This window comes from Chelonoidis abingdonii, chromosome 3 (assembly GCF_003597395.2).
Source record: "Chelonoidis abingdonii isolate Lonesome George chromosome 3, CheloAbing_2.0, whole genome shotgun sequence".
NCBI lineage: Eukaryota > Metazoa > Chordata > Testudines > Testudinidae > Chelonoidis > Chelonoidis abingdonii.
Genome location: NC_133771.1, coordinates 208,141,958 through 208,166,596, shown reverse-complemented (window position 1 = coordinate 208,166,596; position 24,639 = coordinate 208,141,958). Strand labels below are relative to the sequence as shown.

At 42.6% G+C, this 24,639-nt stretch overlaps 1 protein-coding gene across 4 annotated transcripts in view; it reads right to left on the bottom strand.

Moving 5' to 3' along the window:
• Window positions 1–24,639, bottom strand: part of PAK5 (p21 (RAC1) activated kinase 5) — a 197,020-nt gene that overhangs the window by 87,319 nt on the left and 85,062 nt on the right. The window contains exons 1-2 of one of the 4 annotated variants that reach the window (XM_032800140.1): window positions 8,902–8,966; window positions 6,066–6,147 (exon numbers count right to left, since the gene is read on the bottom strand). The exons of 2 other annotated variants lie outside the window; for them this stretch is intronic. In XM_032800140.1, coding sequence (XP_032656031.1) covers window positions 6,066–6,147; window positions 8,902–8,931 — 112 coding nt within the window. In that variant the 5' untranslated portion in view covers window positions 8,932–8,966. Of the gene's footprint in view, window positions 1–6,065; window positions 6,148–8,901; window positions 8,967–24,639 lie in introns of those variants that run through there. One more of the 4 variants, XM_032800141.1, reaches the window with a different exon arrangement.

Genomic DNA, 24,639 nt, shown 5'->3' with positions numbered 1-24,639 from the left:
AGCACAACACATTAAGTTCACCAGTGTTTAATTTTTTCCATCGACTCCCTGTGGGTCATTACCATGTAATCAGCATGAGTCTCTTTAGTATTAAAATGGGCTAGCTATTAGTGTTTGAAAATTAGCTCTGTGCACTTTTGAATATCTATCTCTCTCACCGCTGGAATGGCTATACACGACACAAAGGGACTGTACACGATACTGCTTAAATGCATATTTATATAAGGTTAAAGGGACACTGTCAGCTCCCATTTGATCCCAAATCCAAGCTGTCATAAACAGTTTCCCACTCCTCCAGAGGAAGGCTAATAGAGAGGAAATCTTTGCTGAGATGTCTTCCCCATTATTCTGGGGGGTGGGGTTTGCCCTATCACAGAATAGGCTCCACCCTAGCTCCTAGTAGATCAGAGGGACCATCTGTTCAGAAGTACAGTGCCTCCACCCAAGCTGTGGCCTTGGCAACAAGATTGGTTGCACACATTCATTGGAGCCATGCAGCTAGTGCTTTGCCAGCCAGTGGCTGCCCTTAGATGCCCTTTCCCCCAGCCACATTAAAGGTGGATCCTTACCACAGCCAAAAGTGTACTACAGCTTTTGATTGTTAGTTTTAAGAACATAAGAACAGCCATACTGGATCAGAGCAAAGGTCCATCTAGCCCAGTATCCTGTCTTCTGACAGTGGCCAGTGCCAGATGCTTCAGAGGGAATGAACAGAACAGGTAATCAAGCAATCAATCCTCTGTCATCCATTCCCAGCTTCTGGCAAACAGAGGCTAGGGACACCATCCCTGCCCATCCTGGCTAAAAGCCATTCATGGACCTATCTTCCATGTACTTATCTAGTTCTTTTTTTGAACCCTGTTATAGTCTTGGCCTTCACAACATCCTCTGGCAAGGAGTTCCACAGGTTGACTGTGCATTGTGTGAAAAAACACTTACTTTTGTTTGTTTTGCCAAGAACTTGCCTGGGTGAGACAGGAAACGTTGGGGGAGATGATGCGTATTTCCATTCTGTCCATGGCCAGTCCACTGCCTACCAACCTTCCCCCAACCCATACCCCCAGGACAGCCCTCAGTAGGAGATTCTGCTCTGGATTTCACCAAGCCCTCTTTCTAATCAGGAGTGGGAAGATCCACATGGTCATCTTGGGAACACAATCAGACCCTGGGAGAATTGTGTAGCAAACAAAAGTAAAACTTAAAAAAAAACCCCAAAACCCACAATTTAAGAATCCAGGGCGTGGTTAGTAGCGAAAGTAAGGAAATGTGTGCTTACAACAGGCAATTGATATGCTACAGGTTCCCTTTAATAAGCTTTTCATTTCTTAATGGCTTTCCGTAACAGTGACCTCAGTCGTTCTATTGTACAGTAAACAATGCAACAGTGCACCATTAGCCTGTCAATTTCCGCTCGCGTTCTCTGATTAATAGTGCCCTCTTCCAATACTTGTTATATTCTTTAGTTTATGATCGTGAGCAACAAATCAAATTCAAGCAAGGATAGATGGTGTAGCTAGTGCTTCAGATGAATGTATGTGGGGCAAGTGTTCAATCCTGAGGGGAAGCTAATGTCCACTTATTGATTCATCGTAGCATAAATCACTAGGAAGTACACTGAAAGCAAAGCTAAGACATTGATTCAAGCTCTGATTCTCCTCTCACGCTGGTGTAATTGCATTGACTTAAATGCAGTTACAGCTCATGATGCGGATACAAATGAAAGGAGAATCAGGCTCATAGATTCTGGTATGCAGCAAGGCCACAAAAAGTAGTAAATCTTAAATAATTCAGAATGGAGAGGAATTTCCAAAGCACTCCGCATTGGCCTAACGCTGCGGCCATGGAGCTTTACTGTGGACTTCAGTGGGAGCAGAGTTAGGCCAATGCTGAATGCCTTGGAAAAAAATCTCACCCGTAATTAATTAGGAGCTCAATTGTGCCTTGAAAGGGACCCCTCTTTGCAGTGGGAGGGATTCTGCTTTAGGCAGGCAGAATGCCTCTGGGAGCTCCAGAGTGCGCAGTGGCAACACACCAGCTGTTACAGCCCATAACTCGGTACAGCGTACTCCCCTTGCAGGCTTATCCCCACTCTGTGAGCTGGAGTGGAGGTATGGACATGCAGCATGGCTTGTCTCCTCCCTGTGCCATCTCTGGTGCTTTCAGGATCCTGTGCTCTCCCCTCACACCATTGGGTCCAGCCCTTATGCAAGCAAGGCAATAAGGGGAAGCTCCTAGTGCTCCCCCTATGCGCCCATGTTCAGTCCAGGGTTGCACTATTAGAGTGCTATCAATTTTAGTCTATTGATCTCAGCCCCAAACCAGATCACTCAGGCTTTGTCAGGCCATGAGTGAATTACATCATTAAAAACATGGTGTCAAGTATCAGAGGGTAGCTGTTTTAGTCTGTATCCACAAAAACAACAAGGAGTCTTCCTTGTTATCATTAAAAACATACATTACTGTACATTAATGAATGACAGGCCAAATAACCAATATGTAATCACACTTATGAAATCATGGCTAAACTGAGCAATGCCATACAGCTGTGACATATATACTCGTTGTTTAAAAGTAATATCTTGCATTCAGTCATACAGTGTAGTTAATTGGATTATGTTTGGCTACAGTAAATTTTGATGGAACACACACAAAGCTGGTTTTGCTATTGTTAAACCTGAAACAATGTTCTGTCAAGTAAGTCAAACTAAGGTCACGTCTATACGTACAGTGTTGCAGTGGCACAGCTGTACTGAGACAGCTATACTGCCGTAGTGTGTGGCGAAGACGCTCTCTGCTGATGTGTGAGAACTCTCTTGGCATAAAAAATCCCACCCGAGAGTAGCAGAAGCTATGTTGGTGGGAGAAGCACACTCACTGACATAGTGCTGTGCATACGAGTGCTTATGCCAGTGTAATTTATGTCGCTCTGGGGGTGGTTTAGTCACACCCAAGCAACATAAATTATGCTGGCATAACCTGTAGTGTAGACACAACCTTCATTTGCTAATTTTGTTTCAAAGTCTCTGCAGCTGAGGTAAGGGCAGTAAAAGGGTTCTGCACAGCTACTGAGTTTTGCGCCCACTGGTTTTTCTTCTTCCCCAAACCTTGACAGTATTTTCCCCTCACTGTTTGAAACTGACATCTATTTTTAATCAAATGCGTGTTCTCTATTGTGCACATGCAATTTTTTTTAAAGTTATAATTTAAAGCTAAATTTTTAGCTAAAGTGAAAATCACCACAAACATTGGGTCTTGGGGGAAGGGGTGTGTGTGTGTAAGCCCCTAAAGTCAGTGAAAAAATTCCTCTATGACTTCAATGGACTTTGGACCAGGCCCCATGTGTCACTCATTTTTAGAAGACAGATACAGTCCTCTGCAGTATGGAGGTATTATAGGTTCTCTTGAAGATCTTAAGAAGCCTGTATTCAAAATGGCAGTAGATTCAAGCATGTCCACTGCCTATTTATAAAAGCTTGATATTTATTTTGTTAAAAAACAATGAACAAGTGTGCTGTGCCACTAGGCAGGATTTGCAGCTATACATTCCTGCCTACAGACAGACAGCCCTTCAGCAGATCGGGCAATTACGGTTTTCTGTATCTCTGTCTGCTGGGTTTCTGACAGTGTTACCAGAGAAGGGGAATTCATGGATTCAAAGTCCATAAAGGACCATTCTGATCATCTAGTCTGACCTCCTGTAGCGCACAGGCCAGAGACCTGCCCCCTAAAATAATTCTTCGTGCATACCTTTCAGAAAAAAGCATCCAATCTTGATTTAAAAATGGTTGCAGTATGACCCTTGCTAAATTGTTCCACTGGTCAATTACCCTCATTCTCAATAATGTATGCCTGCATGTATCGAGCTCCAGCTTCCAGCCATTGGATTGGGTTATACCTTCCTCTGCTAGATGAGAAGAGCTGCACATGTACGAGAAGCTGGCAGAGGGGATTACTAGAGAGAGAGAGAGGAGAAGCCACACGAGGAGCCTGAGATGAAAGTGAGACTGAACAGGCTGATCTCCAGGGCCCTAAATGCGAATATAGGAGGAAGAGGGATAAGGTTTGCAAGATGAGGGGACCTAGTGGAGGACTAAAAATAGTGACCGCCACTGGTTGATCTTGTCACAGAGCTGGCTACAAGAGAGACCAGAAACTGAAAGTAACTTTCACACAAGGGATACGTTTCAAAGAAAAAATTGAATTCCCCAGGCTATAAGATAGTACGTAGGTGACTTTAGTGGTTAGGAGAGAAAAGTTGAGGAATGATTTCCATTTTTGTAACACCCATGTAATCCTTCTTTGTACACAATATGCTGGAGCTCGGTCACAAGATGCAAGTTTGATGCAGGAATCACTGGGTGACGGATGTTCCTGGATGCAACAGAACCATTGTGCTTCCACTGCAGGGTGAAGCTGGCCACTGAGCGAGTTTGTGTAGTTCATGGGCTGCAGCTGTGGTCCCTGGGTTGCAACAAGAGCTGCACTAGTTTATATCCTGTCTGGGAGGTGGGGTGGGGGGGAAGAGAACTCCATCCCTCTGAGCACAGAGGATTCTGCAGGGCTAAGTCTATTCTCAGACTTCACCCATGGGTCAAAAATGTGTCTCCAGATAAACTGTTGGCAACGCCTGTGCATTGGTACAGCCTGACTCTGAAGCCATACCACCCCCTCACCTCAGAGGCTGCACACAGGCATAACTAATGTCCAGTGGGTCACTCAAAACATCAAGCTATTATGTTGTTTCCGTGATAGAACTGTCAGATGGAAAACAAGACTACTAGAGACAACATGGTCAAGAGTGGCCTCTGATTCAGATATCACTCAACGGTGACTTGAACAAGAGAAAGTAGGGGCTCTAATATGACTTGAAGGCTCTGCCCCATATTGAGATAGAGTGAGGGGGCTCATCACCTGAGGGGGAGCTCTGGCAGGCTCACTCCTCAAAAACAGGTATCCTGCCTTTCAGAGCTCCAGGTAATACAACCACTGTGCCATCCATGGAGAACACAGCATTCTGCTTCCCTCCACGCCTGGCCAGTGTGGAACAAGTTGCGGAGCGGTAAGTGCTGACTGTAGCACTTGTCTTACACACCATGAACACAGGGACTACTACTGTGTTCAGCCCTAGCGCAGGTGTGTAAGGAATGGATATCCCTTGGGTCCTTTCCCAGCCAAAATATCTGCATGGGAACCAGGCACACACACACTTTCTAAAGCAGCTAAACAAATATTATGAATGTAGATCCCAAGTGTTCATTTGTTACCTAGAGGCAGATCCTGTTACTTCTTTGTAGACAATGGTTTTAGATCTCATTAATATTGTTTCTCTCAATTGCTATTTAAGTGCATTCTTAATTATATAGGCAGTGAATGCCTGGTTATTCCTTCATCTTTATGATCCAGTTTCCTGTACTGCTATCCATTACACAATCAATCATTGCAATTTAGGCAACAAACAAACATACCCCTTACAAAAAGTTCTAGGCACCGTAGCAATTAATCAGACTGAGATCACAAAATAACCATCCAGCAGCCAAAAAAAAAAAGGCAAATAATGAATTCTGCCAGCCAATATATCACAATATTACAGAATTTTGTCATGCTAGCGATCTCCTATGCATGCAAATTGTCCCACAGGTGAGTAAACATTCATCCATGAGAATAAAAGTTTGTCAAGCCTTACTCTTGAATTTAACTCAATTAAACTTTAGCCCCAAACTTTTAAAAGTGCCTAACTGACTAAAAGCCTAAGTCCCATACAGGCAAGTGCCTACCTCTAATGACAGTCAATAGGACTTAGGAATCTAAGTCTCTTGAAAGAGAGACTTAGGAAAAAAGATATAAACAGACTGATTCGCGGACCACACCAAATAAGCATGCAACATGCTTCATAAAACACATCTTCTAATCTACCCTGTAGCAGCCTGATCATTTAAATCTTTTGTCAAATTGGTCAGTTTCTCAAAGACACTGTATCGCTAAGCAATGCAAGTAAGATACATTTAAACAATTACAAGCCATCTGAGACTTGTCATTGTCAGGGTTTCTTTTAAACCACACAATACCTTGTTTATGGTTGAAAATGCCTTCATTCGCCACACCACAGCACAGCAGGGTGTTTCTTGATAGCTGGCCCATGAGCAATATCTAATAGAGATGCACAATGGAACAAATAAAAAACCCAAAAGACAACAAGTGCTTGGAGAGAAATAGTAAAAGCTGGTATGGAATTACCAAACTGGGATTTATGTACTCCAGGGAACAATATTCATTCTTCTCACTGTAAACTATTCTTGCACAAGAGCCCATTTCCACATGTCGTTTGACAAGTTTTTCCTAATTTAGAAGACTTGCGGCATTCAGTGAATTTTAATGCCCAGTAATTTTGAACTGAGCTGCCATAAGTAGTTTAAATGAACATATTGTGGGCACTCTATTATCTTTAAATATATATATTAAGTTACCAGCAGGTTCCCTGACATTTATTGGTTGTCAAGACGTTCCACATACTAATGAAATTTAAATATTTGGTTTCTAATTTTTTTTTAAATAAAAAGTATCCTAGATTTTCAAATATGAATAGGGATTTTGAGTGCCCAATTTAAAACATCTAAAAAGAAGCTTGATTTTAAAGGCAGTGCTGAGCATCCTCCACCCAATCATAATTAAGTTGACTATCTGAAATTTGGACACCCCAAAATCACCAGTTATTTCTGAAAATAAGCCAAGGATGTTTTACTTACTTCTATATTATATTACACTATAAAAATACATTACAGGAGCAGAGAGTAGTCACCATTTATTTGAATGTTTTGAATTAGGAGAAAAAAAATCAGGCGTTAGGAAGATGCAAAACTGTCAAGAATAAAGATGGGGATTTATCAGGAGAAAGATGATATGATATAGCTGGAATGCCTGAAGGGAATACCACAGCCAGAGGTCTGAAAGACATTTTACTTCTGAATATTAAAAATTATCAACATTTTCATAATTGAAGGAATTATAGCACAATAGTTGCACAGGTATGAAATCATAAGTCTGTCAAGAGAGCAGACAAATTATTTGGAAAGAAGCATTGCAATTTGATATATCAGCTGCCATCTTCTCCGCATTAAGGGCCAGATCTTCAGCTGGAGGAAGCTGACATTGGCCCATTGAACTTAGTGGAGCAACACCAACTTACATCAGCAGAGAATATGGCACTATGGATTTAGGATACCTTTAAAAATTAACGCTTTCATTTTAATCCATTTCACCTACACTCACTTGCTGGTGGATAGAGACAAAGACAGCATGACAAGTGTGCCAATGACCAGGCAGGTTGCAGATAACAGTTCATTGTATATTTAATTCAGTTCACAGGGAAGATCAAACAAACATTCTGCACATTACATAGCTTATATTTATAATTTCTCTTACTGAGAAGAGTCCCTGCCCCTTTCACCTAATAGTGGAGGGTGCCTACAAGTAAAGCCACAAGGAAAATGAGTAAGTCAGAGCAGAAGCGTCACAGCTTGAGTCTGGCTCTCCGACTACCCACAGAGGGACTCCAAGAGCCCAGCATATGTTTGAAGACCTGAGTGCCATGTGTCTATGCATCCCTAACAAGCAGGATGTGGAAGAGTTGTCTTACAGGTAAGAGATGGAGACCAAAAGAGATGCTGGATTAGTTCTTGGCTCTGCTACAAACTCCCTAATGTGAACTTGGGTGAGTCATTTAGTCTTTGTGCCTCAGTTCCCCCATTTGTGAAATGGGAATGATACTACTTCTTTCCCCTATTCCCCCACCTTTATTCATCTATTTAGACAGTAAATTCTTTGATACAGGGACTAGATATTTGTACAACACTAGATCAGTGGGGATCCGATCTCAGCTGCAGCTTTCTGGCACTATGATAAGCAAACAACAATAATGCAGATTATTCTCCTGCCATGAATAAGCAGTTTTCTCAAATGTTGAAGTGGGTGCTATCGCCAACCAGAATATCAGCACACAGTTAACACCACTTCTGTGACAACAGTATGGGCCTGTTGAGAGTGCCAAAAAAAATCTTTTGATGATCTGGACTAATACAAACACACATTAAGATATATGCAGAATACTACTAATATATAAAGGGAATCTCAGCTTTCCTGGGAAAGGATTACCTTAATTTTTTCACTTTTTAGGATGGTCTGTGTTATGTTGGCTATCAAAGCTCTGTTCTCTTTTCTCCACCCATTTTTGGAGTACACTTTCCATTAAGATAAATTCTATAGTTAACTATTGATAGTCAGTGATTAATAGTCATGCTATCTAAGGAATTATGGCAGTCCGTATTAGATATTGTAGGGTTGCTATAAGCGTAAGTTTGTTTGCATTCCAGTCTAAGGGCTGCACATTTAATCAATATTTTAAAAAATTAACCCCATCCAAAGTATTATAAATTAACCCTAACAAATGTGATGATAGTAATAGAAATATTTTAAACCTTTGTACAGGTTAATCATCTTCATTGCAGGTTGTTGTGCAGCATGACACAGTGTACCTACTAAAGTATGCCTGGAAGAAAGACATTTGTAAATGCTACAGTGAAATGCAGATGCTTACACTATATTACTACTTAGATATTTGTCTCTATTGCTCTGTAAGAGCATTTGTAAAGTCAACTGTCCTTTCTTTCTTTACTATATATTGTCAAGTAATATAATGGTTCCTCCCGAAGTGTTTACTAGAGCTCACTCTTTCACCTAACTAATCCAGAAAATGTCCCACAATCTTTTGTGAAGAACACTGAATTATTGTAAAATACTGTTCACTTAATCCTTCCCATTAGGCCATTCAGTGATCACTGAATCTCAAAAAAGTCTTAGAGCCACTGCATGCAAATATTTTAGGGCTAAATGAGATGTGTCACCTACATTTTGGACTTTTACATCACCATTTGTCATTCTGACTAATGGGTCTTGCTCATCCTTGATTTGACTGGTTGGTATTGATGCAAGTAAGTTTTGATAAAAGTAAGCTTTTTGGAGAAATCCAGATCTTTCACCTTACTGCAGTGACAGCTCTTTCTGGGAGGCTTCTGTAGCCATCAAAAAACTGCAAGAAAAAGCAATATGACATGACACAAAGTTAAGAAAAACTGCATTGGATGTTAGTAATGGGAAATTTACAAGAGATGAAAATGTACAGTCCTACTAAAATCAGTAGCCACTGAAACTCTCATCAGTTGATGTTTATTCAATGACCTGTATGGAACAACTTTTGGTCTCAATCCAGTGGACAGGTGTCTGCATCACAGAGTGCTTCAATGACACCTTAAAACAAAGGCCATGGATTAAAATTCACATGGAGGCGGATTTACTTTTTCACTTAGAACAGTCCCTCAGAAGAAGCATTCAATCAGTTAGTTACAAGGCGTTTTGCTATGCCTAACATTTTTCTGTCTTTTGGAACAGCATGTTCTACCTGAATGGTGCAATTAGATTTTTCTGGAATGAGGCAAAGGGACACTTTGGGCCTGCAAAAAAGAAAATACAAACAAAAACAAAAAACAAAAATCGAGGGGTGATGGCAAGAAAAACCTCTCAGCTTTGAACAGATGAGATGGTTACCAGGAAAAATCGATTTATAAATGCTAAAAGTAGCTGCTGAACAACCAAATTCAGAGTTAATACAGCTTGGAAATTTTCAGGGAAATTGTCAAAATGTCAGTACATCCCTTGGAGGCATCTTTATGGTTGACCAAGCTAGCTGTATTCCCTCTTGGGAATCCTGGGAGTTGGCTCAATTACAATTTTGCAGAGTATGTCTAGAGGAAGGTAACTGGGGCCTTTTGGGTTAAGCATACCTAGGCTTGGAAGGATTTGATTTCTATTGGTGAAATAAACATTTATCAAGTGCACACAAACTGAGGAAAAAATATTTGCATTGATTAAATAAATTTACAGATAGGCAAAGTGAGAAAAATGCTGCTTGAGAACTGAGTTTGATTTAAGGATATGTACCTAGCATATTTTGATGTGGTGTTGACAATTTGTGTTTTAATTATTATAATGCTTTAACTTTTTGAATCTCAACATCATCAATAATTGTTTGACTCCCCCCACCCATAATTCTGCACAACTGAAAATTTAAATCTATAAATTGGAAAATACTCAAAAAAACCCAAACATCAATAGTAACCTCCCTCTCCCCACCCCAAATGTAATCCTGCCAAGCCTAAAAACATAACTTCAGAGGAAACTGTAAAGCAGTGTGCAAAGGCAGATAAAATCCTCTCCAGCAGTTTGAGAACCCTTATTTTTTTGATGGGGAGGAAATATTCCACTTCAGAGAGGTTGTGTTCTTCATATCTTTAAAAGGAACTACTTGCGCTTTTGCCTCAGAAATCTCTGGCCAAGAAGAAGGGTCTTTTACTGTCTTTTGCCTTGAAAGACTTCAGATCCAACTATGTCAACATATGTCAAAGGAAGGCTTCAAACATGCTTGCCTATGACAACGGAGTGCCAGCCTGGGCAGATACTTAAGTGATGAGTACAGCATAAGAACCTGAATAAACAGAATAGAAACCTTGTCTTTAATGGAATACCCCCCCGCCACACACACACATACCATAAACAGAGGGGGGTTGTTCTAGAAGTCAAAAGCTTCACTTACCTCTTGAGTGGCCTCTAATTCTAGATTGGTAGCTGCCTGCATGATGACCATATTCTAAATACTGTAGCTAGACCTCAGGACTCTGACAGGAAAGTATCCCTTGATTCAGAGCATTCAATTCAGATTCCCCCTGTGGAAGGGATTCAGGCTTCAGCAATGATCATCTGCACAGTGAAGCCCGAATGCTTTTCTTTTGTGCCGGTTTCTTTCACAACACGTGATTGGTTTTATGTGAACGATACAAAATATCATAGCTGCTGTTAGTGTTACTGTCTCTCCCTGAAGCACAGATTACTGCAGAAAACATATGAACCTGATTTAAAATAAACAAATAAAAAAAATTCTTAGTGTGATTCTTACCCCTTGCTGGTCAATGGAGCTAACCAAGTTCCAACCCAGCACTTGAGAATTAGTGCATTGAGGGGACAGCTCTTTTTTTTATCATCTCATTTGTGTTTTTAAATGTATGTATTCTTTCACCTCTACCACCATCACATCGATTCCGTGGGGAAGAAGAGAATATGTAGTTCTTTAAGGAACGTTTTCCTATCAAGTCACCAATACCAAATGACTGCAGATGATGGTTAGTAAGTGAAGTGGACCCAATATAAAGAGTTTTTAGGGCCCAAAATTACAGGTGGGTACCATATATTTCAGATTTGAGAGGATGGTATGCTGGGGATTTCCCCCTCTTCCCGAAACATGAGAAATGGCCCCAGCTAGAGATGGGATGCTGGATAGGGTGGGCCAGTGCTGGAGGTAGCACTGAACATCTTCTCTCTCGTGTACTTGGCTGGCTGGTTCTTGCTCAGAGTCTAACTGATCGCCATATGTGGCATCAAGAAACAATTCCCCCACCCCCCCCATCATCCTAGTGGGTGAGCATTTCACAGTCTTTAAATGTATTTATCCTCAACTCCCTCCATGAGGTAGAGTAGTGCTGTTATCCCCATTTTACAGATGGGGAACAGAGGCACAAAAAGTCAAGTGACAGAGCAGGGAATGGAACCCAGGTCTCCCAAGTCCTAGGCTTAATGGCCTAATCACCAGATCATGCTTCCTATTTAAGAAGGACAGCAGTGCCTACAGTCCCCCACTAAGATGAAGGCTACATTGCGCAAGACCTTATACAAACACACTGAGACACTGCTTGTCCTGGAGCGTTACAGTTCAGATAACAAACAGAAGAAAGGATCAAGGTGGGGGAAACAGCAGCACGGAGGGGAAGTAACGCAGCAGGTGAATGACAGAGCTGGGAACAGAACCCAGACCTTGTTCAAGCAGCCAGTCTGCTCAGCCAATTCTGTGCTTTGGGAGGGGTCACTTTAGCATCCCTCACGTGATCTTCCATTGCTACCAGTCTGGAGGCAAAAGTTCATTTAAAACCATCACAAACTGGTGGTGAACAAAGAAACTGATGGGGAAGATATGTAATTAAAACACACAAATATACTCTATATATATGTCAGGACATTTCACCACTGTATTCAAGACCTCTGATGGAGTGCGATTTTACAAGCAAGCATTTAGGAGGGCTGCATTACTTAATGTGAGGTATTTCAAACCAGTGGTGATAAAAACTCTACAGTACTAGCCTATTCTCTATATGCCATGATGTCACAGAAGAGCTATTCTATTTTACTGAGTTTTTACTAAGTGTTATTGGGACTATTTGTCATAGCTCTCCTGTAAAACCTAACGACTTGGCACAGTTCCTCTGTACAGTGCTCACAGCCAGGTGTAAAGTGTTGAAGGTGAACTAAAATAGCTCCTTTCCACCTAAAACTAGCTGATTTCAGGTCTCTTCAGGGCTAGAAGGAAATTTATGTCTTCTAGGAAGCTGGCAGTCTGCTCCAGCTCCTCAGGGTTATGAGACACTGCACCCTAAACCTACTGCTAGTGCAGAACTTAATTTGTCCAACCCAGGCCTCAGGCTGTGTGTGTCACTTAGAGGAGGGGAAATAAGGGAACATTATTAAGAACATAAGAATGGCCACACTGGGTCAGAGCAAGGGTCCATCCAGCCCAGCATCCTGTCTGCCGACAGTGGCCAATGCCAGGTGCCCCAGAGAGAATTAACCTAACTGGTAATGATCAAGTAATCTCTCCTCTGCCAGGGACACCATTCCTTACCCATCTTGGCTAATGGCCATTAATGGACTTAACTACATAAATTCATGGAGATTCTCTTTTAAACCCTGTTATAGTCCTAGCCTTCACAACCTCCTCAGGCAAGGAGTTCCACAGGTTGACTGTGTGCTGTGTGAAGAAGAACTTCCTTTTATTTTTTTTAAACCTGCTGCCCATTAATTTCATTTGGTGGCCCCTAGTCTTGTATTATGGGAACAAGTAAATAACTTTTCCTTATTCACTTTCTCCACTGATGATTTTATATACCTCTATCATATCCCCTCTTAGTCTCTTCTTTTCCAAGCTGAAAAGTCCAAGCCTCTTTAATCTCTCCTCATATGGGACCTGTTCCAAACCCCTAATCATTTTAGTTGCCCTTCTGCTAGGTTGCTTAAAATTAAAAAACAAAAAAGGGGGTGGGAGAGTACAGGATGGTTTGAAGCTACTTGTTGGAGATTTGGAATGTATACAAGCAAATGGAATATCTGAAGAGCAAATTCCATTAACTCCACCACCCATGGGCACAGAAGGTCTGACAGACAATGAAAGTGCAGCAGGTGACTGAACTGGAGCAGAGTCTCATGGGATTCTATTCCCACCAGCACTGAAAGAGGGTTTGGGGATGAGGTTAGGGCTGGTATAGGGAATCCCCAGTTACACAGATCCAACTGCTAAATTCCTGTGGGCAGGAGCTGGGTAGAGGGAGAACAGAGAGGGGAGCAGGTGTGACATGCTGTTCACCCCATGGAGGAGTACCAAGCAGGAGGAGTACCAAGCTGTCAGAATCAGTTCTGTGTTCAGAAATAATGAAAACCTCAGAGCTGCAGATAACAGTGCTTGGTTTGTTTCCATCTAGAACTCTTGCTCTCCTTCCGCCCATATGCTCCCACCACAAGGTTACTTATTATTCCATCACTTGCAAAACAAGCAAATTTAGCACAGCATCAGCAATTTCAGCCAACAATGTTGCATAAATCAAACAGTATAATAGTGGTCTGTGCAACCAAATGCTACTTGGGTTGATGTGTACTGATAAACAGGAAACATTTGATTCACCAGCACAGTGTTTTTCATAAAACAAAGCCATTCAATAGATACAATTCTTACTTTAGCTTAAAAGAAAAGCCAAAAAACAAAAACAAGAAAACCCCACCATTCCAGATTGCAGAGGCAGCAAGACGAGAGATTGGAGGGATTCTAAAAAAAAAAAAAAATCCTCATACCAACGAAGTTCTGCAGGATTTGTGTGTTTGTACAGCACTTCTCACAGTAACTTCTTGGTCTGTGATTGGGGATCCTAGATGTTGCTGTAATAATCAGCCTTTTTTTTTTTAAGTGATCTTTATACCTCAATTTCATTTTCTTGGTGCTAGTGGTAAAGCTGAGCAAAAAACTCAGTGAATAAAAAGACCCTGATCCAGCACTGCAGTATGTGCTTGCTTTCCTGGACCAGGGTCTGTGAATAACATTCACCACCATGATTTTAAGACAGATATATGTATGCTGCATACACACACACAGAGGATGTAAGGGACTAATAGCCAGCAACATTCTGAAAGTTAAAGGTGGTGTTTAAAGATAGTTCTAAGAAGTTTCAGCATTGCTTTAGGGCAGTTATGGTATCAGAACTCAGCTTCAGCTCTGTTTACATACCAGAAACAAGCAGAATTGTTACCAGTTAGTTTTGAGATGACAGGACCTAATCTAAAGTCTACTCAAATCCATGAGAGTTTTCTCATTCAGTTCAATGGATTTTGGATTAGGCCCTTTGAGGGTCTTGTCTGGCTCCCATTGAAGGCAGTGGCAACATTCTCATTAATTTAGGATTTCTGTATATCTACAGTTGTGAAGGCTTCACAATTCAGTCCCGGGGGGGGAGGGGATAAGCAACTAGTGTGCATGCCGGTGTAAGCTCTATTAACCCCCTATCAATGAACATTCCTGGCACTTGTCCTCTTCACCTCAGCTCACAAAAGGAGGGGGAAGTCACAAGCTTAATACAACACAGATATGACCTTGTAGGTAGGACAGCTGTGTGATTACTGCATAGTGTGTCACTTGACAGCTAGTACTGAAGTGTTGCTCCCCTTGCAGCTCCTTATGGGGGAGTTTTGGCCAGTGGATCTGCACAATCACAGACCAAGTGGCTTTGCCCTTGTTCCTCCCCTTGCTCCCACACATGGAGCCAATCGTCTACCTTGCCGTGGACAGATCTTCACTACTACGCAGCCTCTGTGGCCTGCCCCTTAAGATGCAACAGTACACCAGTTCTACCCTTGCTTCCGAGACCTTGCATAGCCACACGAGTTCAGGCAGAATTGGCTCCCAACTGTTTAAAGAAATGGAACGCTAACACAGAGCCCTTCCTGACAAAGATGTTCCGCTGATCACTTAGTGTCATCAGCTCTGCATAACTCAGCAGAGGAGTTCATTACAGGCACATCCCATGCAGTTAGCCTGACAATGTCCACTAAATTACTAAACCCAAATACAATGGGGCTAGAGTCTGCTTTCACTTACACCCTATGCAACCCCATTGGACTTTTAAAGGCATCCAGTAGCTTGTCTTGATTTTAGCAATACTGGCAGCATCTATGTACTCTTAAATTATGTCCAGCTTCTTCGTGCTGAAAGCAGCAATGAGCCCTGCCTGGCTTTTCATGTGATTATGCCCAGCTTGCTGTACTTTATATACAGGTGCCTCTACTTTAATAGTGCGAATAATACAGTTCATTGCCTTCAGCATACGCTTTCTCCTTAGTACGCATCAGCTGAAGGCTTTAGACCATAGTAACATAATCTCCTCCCATGTGTTTATTAACTGGAGTCTGTGCCAGAAAGGAACTAAATCACAAGCCACAGTAAAGCCCAGGGGCTCAATTCTCCCACGTAGGATAGGATAGAAGTAACTCAGATTGAAGTGAGTGGAAGTTACTCATTCTGCTTGGGGAGAGTCAGGGTCTGAATTTTTAGGACCAGCCATATGTGATGTAGCTGTCAAGTGGACCTACCCTTTGCAAAGTGTTATTCAAAACTCAGTCATTCAATATATTAATTCATTTGTTAGAGCCAAAACACAGACAATAAGACAGCTACAAAGGAATGGAACGGGGGTGTTTGGTCCCTAGTGGTAATTTGTTTCCTATACAGGAACTGATTTATTGGCCCATGCCTTCTTTGTAACATTATGAAACAAGCTCTTATCTAGTGGACATTCAGGGGCAAAATTTTGCTCCCATTTACACTCACGCAGCCCCAATGAGAGCAGAGTTAAGCCTCTACTGTAATACTGCAGACGCTCATACTTCCCCTGCCACTTATCTTCAAAATCTGCAACAACTGCTGCTTCAGAGGCATTGCTGAGTGTGCTGCTAGTGCCCAAGGTTCTAATTCATCAGCAGCATACATGTAATAGGCTATTTAAAATGGATGTTCATACTTTATCTTTGTAATAATTATAGAAAACCTAGTAGAGAAAGCCTGAGTGGCTATTCTTTTGTAATAAGACTAGCTAAATGAAAACAGCCATCAGTGAAATACCTGCTTTGCATCTGGTTTACATAACTAGTGTCTGCACATTAGCACTTTTACATGTTTAATGTGCCAAGTATTATGTGGTAAGGATAATATGCAATTGAACAATAAGAAAGTTCAGAAAATACTCATTACATATATTGGACCCATTTTAGAGTCACATGACATTCTAAACATATGCAGAGTTGTCACTCCATTAAATTGGAGAGGAGAAATTCTCACTGAGAATAAGCATTTGTAAAAACTATCACAGGACATGATTGTTCTCAGCTTCCTCTGTTTGCTGCCAGTACCTCCACTCTTGAAAAGGAAAATCAAGGCTCATCAATTTTAATATGCTTTTCTTACTCAACATATTGTAAACCCCAACAAAGGTGGATTTGACGCTATTTGTTGTGAACTGCTAGTAAAAACTCAGTTTAAAAAAAAAAGCATTGAGACTGACATTTCTGACTTGGAAGCCCAAAGAGCAAGTGTCTGTAAATAAAGTCTTCCTTAATTATGAATATATGAATTGTTTAGTGTTAAATAATGGTACATTCAGAGATGAAGTATTGAGTATGACATATGAATAGTTTGTTGCAATCAGTTAGCAGCTATTTTCTCATTCAGAGAGACAAAGTTACATTACATACAAATAATCAGAACTCCAGTATTTGAAATGGTTTACTCAACTGCTACAGGAAACAAGATATTTTCTCTTTAGCTTGAGGATAGTAATTTAATAGATGCCAACGGAAAGCTTAGGCAAATGCTCTGCACACTTGGTAATCAGAACAAAGAAACTGGATCACAGGGAAAAAATCCCAAACAAACAATGATCTTTGACACCCTGTTGGAGTCAAACTTAAACTCTTCAGTTTTTAAGGGAACATATAGTATCTGCTTTCTTTGTGTTTATTTCACAGGTGCAAGAGAGAGTCAAGAAGCCATGTGGATGTTCCACTCTGCACATTCTACCATCTTCCAGCCCAAGTCTCTCTATTTATCTAAGGTGATTGAGTTTCATGGCTTCTACCACCAGTTTGCCACCTTAGATCTCCCCTTAAGAACTGCTTCAGCCCCTGCCCTTCTCTTTAGCTTGAAGTCAGTGAAAACCCTAAGCAAGATGACATCACAAATCTCCCACTTCCCTTACTACTACCTGTTACTTTTTCCACCTCCCCAGTCTTGCAGGCACTGAACTCTCATCTAGTTTCTACTTCTAATCATTCCACTTCACCCCTTGACCATAGGCCCCTGCATCCTCAGATGCCAGAACCATCAGTCCCTCCAATTATTGCCCTATCTCCTTTCACCTCTTACCTCACTGAATGGGCCACTGAGCACTAAGTTCCTCTTATCTCCATCGTAGATCCCCTCATCTGACTTGTGCTCCCATCACTCCTCTGAAGCTACTCTTAACAGTAGAAAGAAACTCTTCCTGGATACATCTCTGGACCATACTTCATCTGCCTCATCCTGGCCACTGCTTTTTCCCTCCGACATCCAGTCCTCCCCTTGTCTTTCAAGGTACCACCCTCTCCTAGTTCTCAGACCTCTGTCCATTTTCAGTGTCTCCTCCTCCCTTTGAGCACTTTCTCTTCTCCTTTTTTCTCTGGATGATCTCACCTGAGCTCCTTGGGGGCAAGGTCCGCCATTTGCTATACATGTGTATAGTGATGTGTATGATGGGCCCCGGCATGGCTGAGGTAGTGGGGCATACAGGGATAGCCCCAACACCATGCAAGAGGCGTGAAGGAGTTGCACTAGCATAGCCCAATCATTAGGGCAGCAGTTATAAAGATGGGGAGATGGGTTGCAGGCTCACTTGTTGTCCGGAGTTGCTGGATGGATTTTGCCATCTTATTCCCCACCCCTCACTTGAGCTGTATAGAGCCCAATTACTCAGGCTTGATGTGAGTGAGTGAATTGCACCTTTCATGAATTAAGATCTTCCATGTGGGATCACGTGCCATTGTGTTTATCATCTCATTTTTTGTTTTTTTTTTTGCCATCAGATATTTAACCCAATATTTCCCAGAGTGTGGGGTGGGCCTCCTTGGGGAACAGGCCTGAAGGATTAACATAGTGGGTTGTACAGACAAGTCTCAATTGTTCTCCAAAGTCTCAGCTTTTATTAAGGAGAGTCTCAAGCTGTTACGGTCACAGATAAAATCTGAAGGCAGTGTCACTGCTGCAGACAATCCTTCAGAGTCTGCTGAGAGATTGAAATGCCAAGAGCTTGAAATGTTAGCTCTGAGGTTTCAACTTACCCTTCAATTCATTGGATTTCTCAGATGCCAGTGATACTTTAAGTCAGTGCTTTTAGCTACATGCTTTGCTGGGCGATGAAATGAGAGGAAAAGAACTTTCATATTATGATGAGCTATACCAGCATTTCCCAGAGCAAGCGAGTGTGAATGCCTGGAGGATGGCCTGTTGGGGAGTGTTAAAGGTATATAGCCTTTTCTGACAGAGGACAGGATTTCAAGGGAAGTGCAGTTGATTTTCATTTCTCTGCAGGCTCAGCTTTCAAAAAAAATTCTCTCAAACTAGCTTAACCAATGGTTGTAGGTAGGTGGTGTTTCATCTGAGGTGTGATTATTGCTAGTTGAAAACTTTTCCTACAACTGAATAGGTTGCAAGTGCTTTTAATCTCCATCCACAGTTTTCCAGGAAAGATTAACAAAACCTTGGACTCCCTAAAGTTAATAGGATGGTTCTCAGAGTACCCAGGACTGAGAATCACCTTGGTTCTCTCCTGCCTTTCCAGTGAAAAGTCTTGTCTGTGCTTAGCTAGCTGTCAGTTCCCTGACACTGCCAGCCCATCAGTCACTCAAGCTCTCGCCTCTGGAGGCCTTACTTTGCCATGCAGTTAAACAATAGGCGTGCCCCAGTCCAAGTCCTTGTGAAGCATTCCCTGTGAGCTCCTGCCCCTGACACTAGCTACTCAAACATCCGTTGTGTTCTCCCGAAAGGAGTAGTGTACACATCAGCTTACAAGATTCAACTCAGGACCAGCATTTTGCTTTACATCACAGCACTAAGATATATTTATAGCGAACACAAGAGTAAGTCTGTTATCAAAGACTCAAAGATTCACGAGATAGTGAGGAAGGATATTGGAAACAGATGGGTACCTATAAAACAATCATAACACTTTCTAGAAAGTGAACTTAGCCTGTTAAACATCTTTAGCCAAAAGGCTCTCTCATCCAAAGCTTTCCTCAGAGTTTTCAACCAAGGTTGGCTGAGATCCAGTTATCATTAACAAAGATCCATTTGCTTCTTAGCTGCAGGATTATGAGGTGTTTTCTTTGCTTTATATATATTATACCCCTAAAGTTCATTGCCTTTGTACACAACTAGGATAACCACACAGGGCTTGTTTTTTAACCCTGTGTGCTGCTTCCCGGTTGACTTTACATCTTTGTTGACTTTGTATGTAAATGAGCATCCATTGTGTTGGCTTACAAGGCTCAATTTACACGCAGATAAGTGAACAGACATCTCATCTGAGGAAAAAAAAACTGTTTTACACCACTGCAAGTGACTGATACATTGAATGTGTTTATTTATATAGATCTAGTAACAAAGTTCCTCCTCTGCCTTGATAGGTCCTGCGCTTATTGGTGGATTTGCTCACCTCAGAGGTTCACAGTAGCCCTCAGTTTGGTCACTTTTGCCACTGGCTCAAACCTGCCATTCACTCAGCTAACCTCATCACTGGTCAGCATGGGGGAAAAGGAGGAGAACAATCCCTTCAGTCTCTGTTGTCCCACCTAGTGGGTTGGGGACAGGCCAGAGACCTTCCCCTCTGACATGACTCAGTCCAGGTCAACTCCTCATGTGTCAAATAGGGAGATGGGGAATAGGAGTAACCCAGGCCTGCTCTCTACTCCAGGTTCCAGCCCAGGGCCCTGTGGATCGCAGCCGTCTACGATGTCTCCTGCAACAGCTGTGTGACAACTACAACTCCCTGGGCCACTTCCCCAGGACCTCCCCCCCAGCACCTTCTTTGTCTTCACTGCAGGACCTTCTTCCTGATGGCATTTGTATTCCTTAGTCCTCCAGCAGCCCATCCTCTCACTCTCAGCTCCTTACATGCCTCACCCTAACTGAAGGGAGGTCTTTCTTTTTAAGCAGGTACCCTGATTAGCCTACCTGCCTTAATTGGTTCTAGTAGCTTCCTAATTGGCTCCAGGTGTCCTAATTAGCCTGACTGCCTTAACTGGTTCTAGCAGGTTTCTGATTGTTCTGGAATAGTCCCTGTTATCTTACCCAAGGAAAAGGGACCTGCTTAATCTGGGGCTAATGTGTTTACCTTCCACTACTCTCCTGTAGCCATCTGGCCTGACCCTGTCACAGTACATTATTTATATATATATATCATATAATATTAATATAAAAATTCTTCTCCTCACCCCGCCATGGGTGGTTGTGTCTTCCTCAACTCGGGTCCTCTACCAGAGGCCTGGGAGTTTGAGGTTCTGCGCAGTATCTTAGCTTTCTGAGCACTGCTACTTTCGAGACAGACAGCTCTGATGTGTTCCTGGATCTGTTGGAGCCACTCACCCAGGCTTAGGAGTCACAGCCCCGATGCTACCTACCACCACTGGACCACTTTGGCCTTCACTTCCACAGTTCTCTCTAGTTCCTCTTTCATGGCCCTGGTACTCTCCAGTCTACTCCTCTGTAGTATTGCCTCTTCTTCCGGGTCGCAGTTCGCTGTCAACCATTAATGGAATGGAATCTATCACTCACTGTCCTTAAAGAGACAATTGAATAAAAAGTGGATGCACAGTACAACCTGATGCATAAAGGATCTGAAGCCCACAGAATTTTTTTGCCTGTTCTGCCACAACCTTCTGTGGAATCTCCCATCTGGTCTGGGGGGTCTAGCCCTCACGCTGGCAGATGTTCTGTACACACAATGCCAGCCCACTTGGTTGTGCCGTTCAGTTATCTTCCTGCCTGCATCTACACCTGCACATATGTTGGAACTGTCTCTGAAGGCTCTCTGCACAGTCTGACCTTCGGTCTCTCTATGTGTAAGCCCCATGCTTCAATGGATCTGGTGCTCAGTGCTTTCCTGTGATCATGCTCAGGCTGTCTTTAGTCACGCCATTTCCATGCCCTGTGTAGGATTTACAATGCAGCGACCTAAAGCTATCTGGTCGATGTACATCCATGCAGGGTTCTTGTCTTGCCATGGCACTTCTTTGCCTTGGTCTTTCCTCCCATCCTGCTGCTGCCTCAGGCATTCTCTCAGCAGCTCATTCTTGGGGGCCATCTTATCTATGTAGCTTCCTGATGTTCGGGTTTCATCCACGAGGATCATGGCCCTTATGACGCTCAACAAAGCGTGCTCGCCGCCTCCAGCCTTCTAAGCCCTCCGGCCCCTTGTATCAAGTTCTCTGATGGTGTTGGACTTGGGTGAATACCTTCCGTGCATTGTAGGAGCTTCTTGGTTTTCACATCGCAGGCCTCCATGGTCCTCCTTTGTGCCAGCTCACTATAACGCAGTTTATCTGATGATCTGGCAGGCGTTATTTCGTTTGATGGCGTGTCTGTTGTTCTTCCCTGAGCTGCTCTTCAGGACCTGTTCCTTTTCTTGGTGATACTTGTGATTTGCTGTCTTCATTGCCTGCCTTCCTCATGGTTTCATGTGACTGTGGACCGCCAAGGTACTTGTAGCGGTCTGTAAGTCTGCTATGTGCCTGCGGTAAGTTCCACATCCATCAGTCTGACTACTTCCTCTCTTCTCAACTACCATTCCAGCCACTTTCTCCAGTCCGATGACATCCCGATACCTCACTGTTAGATTCGCGTCGGGGTTAGCGAGTTCAATGTCTCTTCATTCTTAGCATACAGCTTGATGTCATCATGTAGAGGAAGGTGATGGTAGTTCCAACTCCTGAACTGTACCTGTATCAGTCCTTGTGATTATCTTGGCTGAGGGGTTTAAGCCTATGCAGAACAGCCGCGGGGACAAGTTGCATCACCTTGGTATGTATGCCACAGATGAGCACTTGTGCAAGCTGGCCTTGAGTTCGACTTCTGTTTGTCTAATCATAGTCCATTTGGAGTTTCTTGAGGAAGTCCTTATGTCCTGGTTGACTTTTATAGCGCCAGGACATTCACAGATCCACGTGCTGCGCTTGAGTCGTAGGCTTCCTGTAGTCAATCCGGCTGTGCTAAGATTGGTGTGTCTAGATCTTGGTCTTGGGCGACTGCTCTATCTATGACGCAACTGGTGTTTGAGCTCGGTGTTGTTTCCCAATGCCCTTCTGAGCTGCTCATGTACTGCCCCTGTGGTCCTGTAGTTGGACAGCTGATCCTGATTAGGACTTTCGATGTTGTGGGAGCAGGTTATTGGCGTAGTTGGGGACGGTCTGTTCCCTTGCAGGGGTCTTTCAGATCAGCATGTCCTTCCTGTGTAGCCAGTTTGCAGTGGAGCCTGCTGTCAGCGTTCAGCATGCTGTAGTTTCTTTTAGCCGTAGGTGTGGATCAATGAGTGGTCCAGGTGCTGTCCAGCTCTTCATGTCTTGGACCCGCTTGCGGATGTCTTCTACTGTGATTTGTGTGACTGGTTTCTGCGGAGGATTGCTGTGCTCCGTCTCAGGTCCTGCAGCCACTTTGCACTGTGTGGTATGCAGTCTTTCTCTTTCTCCCATATGTTCTTCCAGTACTGTTCAGTTCTGCGCTGGCGGCTCGCTGTTATTGTGTTGTTGCATTGCAGCTTGGAGTACAGCCTATGGATGGTTCTTTTGGGAGAACGGGCATTTACTTTTTTAGTCTCTGCTTCTCTAGTGTAATCTCTACCCGGTTAGCTAGTGCTGTGAGCCTTTGTTTAGCAGTTCTAGGGCTTTCAGATGAGATCAGGTTCTTGATATTTTTTCCAGTAACCGAGTTATCCTTAATCTTACACCCTCTTGTAGTTCACCAGCTGACTAACTGTCTCTCGAAGTCGCCTTTTATCTATCCTCAACCTCATTTTCCAAGTTGAGTTACATACTGTTGTTCTTCTTATTAGTTGTAGCCAGCATCACATGATTACAGAGGGGTAGCGTATACCAGTTATGGTTTGAGTTATGGTGGCAGTAGGATTGCATGAGGGCTCTATTGCATCTTCTAACATCTATACTTGATACTTCTCCACTGAGCCTTGGTAATCGTCTCGAGGATTGAACTTGTACTAGTTTCTCATGATCTATGCTCATATCAGCTGCTGTGCTCTGCAATGGGAGGGGTGGCAAGTGAGTTTCAGCTTCAGGTGGGGCTGCAATCCACTTGTTCTTCCAGTCTTCTTGAGTCTGGATGAATGTGGAGTTGTCTATGAAGCTGTGAGAGCAGCTTCCTCTTTACTATGTTGAAGGCGTGGTAACTAGCTGTTTCTCAGTAAGTGTGGATGTAGGTCTTTGTCCATCCATAGTCCCCTCATACATTCAATATCCCCTCATTAGGTACTGTGTAGTAGCATTCCAATCATCCAGGTTCTCTTGTCTCATCCATGAATGGTTTTGTTCCAGTAGCCCACTTAATCGTCAGATGTCCTGGTTCCTCAACATCTGGCGCGGACCTTGTTAACCCGGGCAACGTCGAGCCGGCATTGACTCTTCTAGTCGTGTCAACTCTCATATTTGAGGTAGGCAGGTGAAGCGTTAGGGGGTCTTTTGCCCAAGGACCCCTACTGGAAAGTTGGGTACCAACCGGGATTTGAACCCCAGTCTCTCATATCAAAGGACAGTCTCCCGTATCAAAGGGCGGCGCTCTTAACCACTATGCTATCCAGTTGCTGTATATATATATAGATATAGATATAGATATAGATACAATGAAAGGAGGGGTGTTTTGTTTAAAATATATATATTTTTTAAACAAAATTTAAAATATATATATATATTAATTAAACAAAACACCTCTCCTTTCATTGTATCTATATATATGTATTAAACACAACAACCCTCCTTTCATTGTATCTGTACACACATTTCACACTATGAAAGACTAGAGACACACTGGGGGTTTTCATTTGAAAACTCACATAATGTTCTTTGGTGAACTAAAATGTGTTACAGACTCAAAATTTTAAATTAAAAAATTGGTTAAGTATAGCAAATGCTTCTAATTGCAAGCAACAAAGAGACAGCTGCTCTCAGCTCAGAAAGATGTACATGAGAATGCAATTGGAATGGAGTTTACTGAGATGAATCAATGTATGGGATTCATAAAGTTACTGAATTATTTTAATGCAATGTTCTGTACAGATTAAGGTAACCATACTCAAATTTTTGGCACAAGTTCAGAACATATAACCAGGCTTGTTCTAGCTCTCTGGACTCTTCAAT